The 8,156-nt window shown below is 35.0% G+C and overlaps 1 protein-coding gene across 3 annotated transcripts in view; it reads left to right on the forward strand.

The window, feature by feature from the left end:
* Positions 1-3,700, forward strand: part of TNKS2 (tankyrase 2) — a 76,432-nt gene extending 72,732 nt beyond the window's left edge. For all 3 annotated transcript variants that reach the window (XM_066238333.1, XM_066238335.1, XM_066238334.1), the window contains one exon: positions 734-3,700. In XM_066238333.1, the coding sequence (XP_066094430.1) occupies positions 734-796 (63 nt within the window). In that variant the 3' untranslated portion in view covers positions 797-3,700. The remainder of the gene's footprint in view (positions 1-733) is intronic.
* Positions 3,701-8,156: the final 4,456 nt, after the last annotated feature.

Genomic DNA, 8,156 nt, shown 5'->3' on the forward strand with positions numbered 1-8,156 from the left:
TTGCCTTAAGAAATGGGTTTCTTTTTAATTTTTTTGGAAATAATTTCAAACTAACAGAAAAGTTACTGAGACAGTAAAGAGAATTTCCTTTAAAATGTTAACATTTTAATACTCTCTTCTTTATCCATCAATCCCTCCCAAGTTCTGTGTGTGTATAATATATATATATATAAAATTTTTTTTCCCCTTCCCCTGAACTGCTTGAGAATGCAGTTCCTTTACTGTTAGGACAAAGGCATGCTTCTTTACCCTTAAATATGTACTTAAGTGTATTTCATAAAAAGGAGATTCTCTTAAAATTATCAAAATCAGGAAAATACCGTTGATATATCTAACCCACAGTCTTTAGTGAGATTTTTCCAAATTATTCTGGATTTTGTCAGCTTTTCTAAAATATAATTAATCAAAATCCTATATTTAATAGTTAACCTGTCTGTAGCAAGGAAGTATGCAATTCCCTCTTAGTGACACAGATTCAGTCAAAAGCATTTGTTTAATTGTGTTGAATTGGAATCACCTAAGTTATTAAAAAACACATACTTAGTACTCTTCTAGACCTGCTATTTCAAGATCTAAGAGATTGGAATCAAAGTAAGGATGTTGAAAAAATGCCCTTACATGGTTCTGATTCACAGCAGTAAGTTAGAACCTCTCCCTAAAGGTTAGAGATCCTTATGGTAAGTCTCCTTTCAAAAATCTGTTTACACTATTTTAATTTATCTTTCTTTTTCAGGCTTATCCTGAGTATTTAATTACTTACCAGATTGTGAGGCCTGAAGGTATGGTTGATGGATAATTATTTTAGGAAACTAACTCCACTGAACAGAAAATCATTTAAGCAACTGGTGGCCTCTTAGTTTTTACTCCTTTGCTGGGAAAAATCATCTTGTTCACAAGCCTGTGGCAAAAGGATAAAAAATGTGAAAGAAGTTTAACATTGTGACTTGATAAAGCTTTAATAATGTACAGTGTTTTCTAAATATTTTCTGTTTTTCAGCACTTTAACAGATGCCATTCCAGGTTAAAACTGGGTCTGTCTATACTAAATTATAAACAGAGTTAACTTGAATCTTTTATACGTGACACAATGATTCAAACAAAAACTGTAATCCCCTCAACAGAACTCATTTTACTAATACAGTACTGTGTTCTTTAAAACACAGCATTTACACTGAATACAGTTTCATTTGTAAAACTGTAAATAAGAGCTTTTGTACTCGCCCAATATTTATTTACATTGCTTTGTAATATAAATCTACTGTTTTAGAACTGCAGCGGTTTACAGATTTTTGTCATATGTGCCGTTCATCTGCACTTCATCCTGCATCATAACGATTGAGTGATCTTTACATTTGATTTCAGAGACTTTGTCAGTTGGGAAAGATTTATTATCACATTTAATTTGCTGATGGAAGCATTAATCACTCATTAGAAATCTTTCCCATTTAAGAGCCTGTTTCATGACTTCTCTAGGGATTTAATTTGTGCTATGTTTTTACAATTGAGATACATTCCAAAGAGCTCTAACTATGATAGTCCTGATTACTTTTTTTTTATTGAACTTTTTGGGGTGACACTGGTTAACATAATTGTACAGGTTTCAGGTGCCCAATTCTACAAGATAGTCTTGATTATTAAAGATGCTTCTCTACTAGCATCAAACTCTGTGTTTCACATTGGAAACATTTTTCATGTTATTTTATGAAAATTAGAGCAAGTGCTTTTATTTTTTTAGAGAAGTGAAGTCCTGCCAATGAATAATTATGGTGTTCTTTTCATGGAATATAAATAGGAAGGTAAATTTCAGAGGTGGGAGGGTAATCTTGAATAATTTTCCAATATATTCTAATCACATTAAATGTAAATTTGAAGAAATAGCAAATTAGAGTGGGTGGTCTTTGTCATATTATTTTTCCTATTCTTTTCTTGGCCTTACTGTTATATTTATAGCCAATCTATACACCATAGGCAAGCTCCACCTAGTTCTCTCCTGGCCTCTTGAATGGGTAGCTACAGTGAGAAGGGTGCTCTCTGCTCTGGGTTGCTTCATCCTGATGTTAAACCCAGTTGGAAAAGCCTTTGTGCCCTCCCTGGTGACCAGGGTTATTTGACAACTGTGGAGAGAATGCTGTCCCTTAAAATGCCATTCCTATTTTCTAATGTAAACTATGTTTTCCAGAAAAATGCTGAAGAGTTACAGCTTGTCAGTGTGTTGACTCTCGCTTCCTTATAAGTCAAGACAATATTTTTACCCACTTAAGTTTTTGTAACTGAGGACCTTGTTTTACATTTTACTCAGTGTCTAACTAAATGGCCCTTTATAATAACATGTACATAAAATGCTAGACGATCATGTTTCTTATCTTGAGTAAGAGTTAGAGTAATGAATATCTGGAGTTTCTATAATGTAAATTGTGATTATTATTTAAAAGGTCAATTCCTGACCTTTAAGTCATTTTATACAGCTCTCTAATAATTACAAATGTGATCCTAAAGTCATTTCTTGAAACTCAAAAAGAATATGCCAAATTTTATGTAATTTTTCAGGGTCTAGAAGCTTCCAGGTTTTATAATTAGAAGATAATGAGATGAGTTAATGGAGTTTATATTTACATACCTTATCTCTCAACATTTAGCCCATAATCTTCACCCTATGAGTGAATCTGGAATTGCTTATCATGTAAATTTAGCGTGGTCTATGAGTTTACAATATTGCAGCCTGTGTTGTTTCATCTAACCCATTGCTTAATTAGTGTGTTTTTCTATGGATGATTATATTATAGTTAATATGTTAGCATGGCAATATTTTCAGATAGGTTTTTGTTTGTTGGAAGCTTGGAGGGGTGGAAGGGTTAGGGGATTTTTTTGGAGTTTTTGCATGAAATATCTTACTTTATAATGATGAAATTGCTTTTTTTAATTTTGTGAATTATTTTGAAGTGAGATTTAACTTTTTGTGTGAGTAGTACTATTATATCCATCTTGAGTGTCTTGTACTGTATCACATTCCATACCCTCATTTAATTCATAATAAACTGTTCACTTTTTTCCTGGGTAGCATGGTAATTTTTGGAGTAGTATAAATGTGTTGAATGGACTGTGAGAAAATGGATTAAGATTACAATAAACCACAATTGCAGGAAAACATTGTATTTCTGAGTTGAGTAGTGATAAAGAATGCATTTTAAACGTTGAAATGTAAAATGTTGTGCCCATATCTGCTCAGATGCTGTAAGACTGAAAGAAGCTATAAGATGTTTTAGACATTTAGTGCTCCCATTACAATTTTTGGCAAACCTTAAAGCTCATTCCTGGGAAATCTTATCTTCTTAACTCATGAAGAGGAAATATAATTTTGTTTTACATATTATATAAAAAATTATAAGTTTTCAAATCTTAAAAGTTAATGGTATTTATTACTCTTAAAAGAAAGTATGGTAAATGTATTTTAGATTTCAGTATGCTAAGTGTTCATGTATGGGATCAATTCTCTGCTTTTCATAGTAAGAGAATAATCGTACAAGTAACTCATAAGACATTGCTTTTAAATATTTTTTAGCAGCTTTATCTTCCTGATTTAGTTAGGATAATATTAAAGTGTTTGCTAGTTCCTAAGCCTGCATTCCAGTGTATGATGTGATCCAGTTGTTTGCAGGGAGTTGAAGACTGAAAACATGCAAATAAATTTCCCTAAGCCTTTGTCATTAGTGTTTCTGACTTGCCCTATAGCTACTGTCCTGTCCTGTTAGAGGCTAGAGTGACAGAGGAAGCGAGTTGTCCTGCCCTTTCTTGACCAGGAGAACTGTCATATTTTTGTAAATTTAGACTATACTGTGGCCTTTCTGCTATCTCCTAAATCCTACCACCCGACCTCCCTTTTCATGCTTACTAGCTTAGACAGGCTGTGACCTAAAATCTTAGTTATACCCTCCTAGAAGGTTTTCCACATCCAAGCCACCATTATCAGAAGTGTCTTCTCCAATTCATTATTCATACCCACAGTTGTCATTCCCATCACATAACGAGATACAGAGTCCCCGCCAGATGGTCTGCCAGTGTACTAAAGAGCAGTGTGGTACAAAAGTGGCCTGTCGGTTGGGTTGGTTTGCACACGTTACCAACCCATGGAGAGAGGAAAAAATGTAGAGGAAACTTAAAGCAGTTATACATTGCTGCAGTGTTTTTAACGAAAATATTATTCTGCAACAAATTAGAAATTAAAAGAGGAAAAAACTGGTTTCTCTCCGATAATTTGAAAGATATAAGAAATACATCTGTTTTGTTTACCAATAGACCAATCACTTAGCACAACCTGGCACATAATAATTCCTCAGGAAACTTTTGTTGTGCTAATAAATAGTTATTAAATGACTGGGCTCTATGATCATATGGATCTGGATTTGAATTTTACTTTATCCCTTCTCACCTGTGCAGGCTTGAACAAATTACATAACCTTGATAAGCTTTATAGTACTTAGAGGATTGTGGAGAAAACTAAATGATATTCTGTATGTGCCACTAAAAAATCTGTGAAGTAGCGACTATATTTTATTATTTATATATATTTTAAGGCTTTATAAACCTTCCCCACACTCTTTTTTTTTTATTATTGATTTTTTAGAGAGAGGGGAGTGAGAGAGAGAGACAGAGAGAGAAGGGGGAGGAGCAGGAAGCTTCTATTCCCATACGTGCCTTGACTGGGCAAGCCCAAGGTTTCGAACCGGCGACCTCAGTGTTTCAGGTCGACGCTTTATCCCACTGCACCACCACAGGTCAAGCCCCCACACTCTCATAAACCTTCCCCACACTGTTATTAACCTTTCCCACACTTATAAACACTTCCTATGCTCTTTAAACACTTTATACACTCTTAAACCTACATAATTATAATGACATAAAATTCTATATGGGTACTCACCAGTGAGTATACTACAACTTGAATGAAGATGATGATTTAATATTCTTTTAATATGTTTTAATTAAATTTTTATATTTTCAATTTTTTATGCTAGAAAATGCTTTTTTTTTTTTACCACAAAAATAATAAATATATAAAAAATACCTATATAGCCTGACCAGGTGGTGGCGCAGTGGATAGAGCATTGGACTGGGATGCAGAGGACTCAGGTTCAAGACCCTGAGGTTGCCATCTTGAGCACGGGCTCATCTGGTTTGAGCAAAGCTCACCAGCTTGGACCCAAGGTCACTGGCTCAAGCAAGGGGTTACTTGGTCTGCTGAAGGCCCACGGTCAAGGCACATATGAGAAGGCAATCAATGAACAACTAAGGTGTTGCAACGAAAAAAACCCTGATGATTGATGCTTCTCATCTCTCTCCGTTCCTGTCTATCCTTCTCTCTGACTCTCTCTGTACCTGTAAAATAAATAAATAAAAATTTAAAAAAAAAAACCTATATAGCCCTGGCTGGTTGGCTCAGTGGTAGAGCATCGGCCCAGCGTGTAGAAGTCCTGGATTTGATTCCAGCCAGGGCACACAGGAGAAGCACCCATCTGCTTCTCCACCCTTCCCCTTCTCCTTTCTCTCTTGTCTTTCTCTTCCCCTCTCACAGCCAAGGCTCTATTGGATCAAGGTTGGCCTGGGCACTGAGGATGGCTCCATGGCTTCCGCCTCAGGCACTACAATGGCTCCAGTTGCAACAAAGCGACACCCCAGATGGGCAGAGCATCATCCCTAGTAGGCATGCTGGTGGATCCCAGTCGGGCACACGCGGGAGTCTGTCTCTCTGCCTCCCTGCTTTTCACTTCAGAAAAATACAAAAAAAAAATTTTTTTAATAAAAAATACTTATATACCGCAAAATCCCACAATATAGCAAAAAATCCTCAATACAAATTATATATATATACAATTTAAAAATCCGCGATACAGTGAGACGCGAAAGTGAACCGCAATATGGTGAGGGACGACTGTAAGTGGTAAGTGGTTATTATAATTAATATTGTTATTTTCCTGAATGCTCCAGGACTAGTAGTTGAGTTTTCTCACTTGTCATGGAGACATAGAACATAGAATTTTAAAGCAGCAAGGTTAGCGGCACATTTAAAGCCCTTCATTTAAATGAAACTTAACACATTGTAGATAGATCATGAGAATTCTCATGTTTTCTGTTCTAAGGCTTGTGGCCAATCACAACAATTACCAGCTTTTCATTGTCATTCAGAGAGAAACAGTGTAACAGAAAACATTCGCTGAAGTTAAACATTATAAAAGGAATTAAAAGTAATTGGTCTGTTGTCGTTAATAATAACTTTTATCTTAATTTGGTATTTTTGAAGTGCTCAGTGACGAAAAACATGGATAGTGTTTTCGTCATGGATAGTGATGAAAAACAAAATTCTGGATATATTTCCTGATGATTTATCAGATATTCCAAGTGAAACTGATGAAAACTTTGATAGTGGCAGTGACATAGTTATTCCTTCAAAAAAGGCAAAAAATAGTAATTTCAAGTGATTCCAAACCTGAGAATTTGAAAATTCCACACATGATTTTGAGTGTAATTTGTGTCTTGGTTGCCGAAATAATGATTGATCAAAAGAGGGCTTTCAACCTCACTTGGAAAAATTTGAAGGTAATTCTGGGGTTACAGTTATACCATCTGATTCTAATAATATCATTGAAGTCACCAACTTGATTTTTGACAGTGATCTGTTTGAACTATTTTGTCATCAATTGAACATATATCATAACCAAAATTTGGGAAAGCACAAAATTTGGAAAGCAATAAAGTGATCTTCTGTTACTCTAACAGACATGAACAAATTTTTAGGATTTAATAGTGCTAATAGGGCATACTCAGAGAATACTTGGAAAGAATATTGGTCTACAAATCCAATTCTAGCTGTTCCTCTATTTCCTCAGACAATGAGTCGAAATCGTTTTTGAACAAATCTGGACTTACTGGCATTTCAATGACAATACAAGCATGATTAAATCTTCATCCAGGCTATTTAAAATTCAATCTGTACTTGACCACTTTATTAGTAAATTTCAAACGATATATAAACTTATACGAGAATTATCATTAGATGAAGGCATGATTCCCTGAAGAGGACGTCTTCTATTTCGAACTTATAACCCAGCTAAAGTGATTAAATATGGTTTACTTGTAAGAATGGTATGTGAGAGCAAGACTGGGTATATTTGCAATATGGAAATTTACACAGGTGAAGGAAAATGTTGAATGACTGCTGTGTCACTACTTGGCCATATCTAAAATTGGGGCATCACATGTACCAAGGTAACTATTACAATAGCGTTTCAATTGCAGAAACTTTATTAGTACATAAAATAAGAGTTTGTGGAACAATTTGAACAAATAGAGGCTTGCCAAATGTTTGAAAGATAAAGCATCTTGGCTTAAAAGAGGTGAAAGAGCCTTCCGAAGAAAGGTGATGTTTTATTATTGATGTGGAAAGATAAAACAGAAGTTCAAATTCTTTCAACTATCCATGATGCTTCCTCTTGTGAAGCAGAAAAGACAAATTGGCATACTGGAGAGGAAATAAAGAAGCCAGTTTCCATTGTGCAGTATAATAAGTATGTGCAAGGTGTTGATCTTGCCTGACCAATATCCTACTAAAGTTTGCAAAGCATGCAAAAGTAATGGGAAGAGAAGAGAAATATGTTACATTTGCCAGCTTTGTTTAGTTCCACTTCATATTACACAGTGTTTAACAAAGTATCATACTTTAAAAAGATATTAGCTTGTAAGAACATGTAATAAATAACTTCAAAATGCAATGGGTATTTAATTTTAAAACGTGCCTTTAACATTTATTTAAAATGTTTTTGTACTTGTTCAATAGAAACTTATCTGGCCACTGGGTAAAGCTAGCAATAAAACTACTGGTCCGCAATGTGTTAAGCTCAAAATGTCAAGTAGACAAATCGAATCCGTGGGTGCCTGAGAATCCCAGTTTGAAATTGCCGGTAAAAGCTCCACACCTGACAGGGCAGCCTGGTTGGAGAAGGAAGGTGTACCCAAATCCCAAGTTGTCTCATGCTGTTACAGTATAGGAAAAACAAGCCCCAATCAGAAAGCCAAAACAATCTGTTTGGAGCACAAGTCACTTCATACAATCTTGAAAGATTAATGTCCTCCACGAACTTAATACAAGAATAACTGTCATAATG

This window comes from Saccopteryx bilineata, chromosome 7 (genome assembly GCF_036850765.1).
Source record: "Saccopteryx bilineata isolate mSacBil1 chromosome 7, mSacBil1_pri_phased_curated, whole genome shotgun sequence".
In the NCBI taxonomy this organism is placed as follows: domain Eukaryota; kingdom Metazoa; phylum Chordata; class Mammalia; order Chiroptera; family Emballonuridae; genus Saccopteryx; species Saccopteryx bilineata.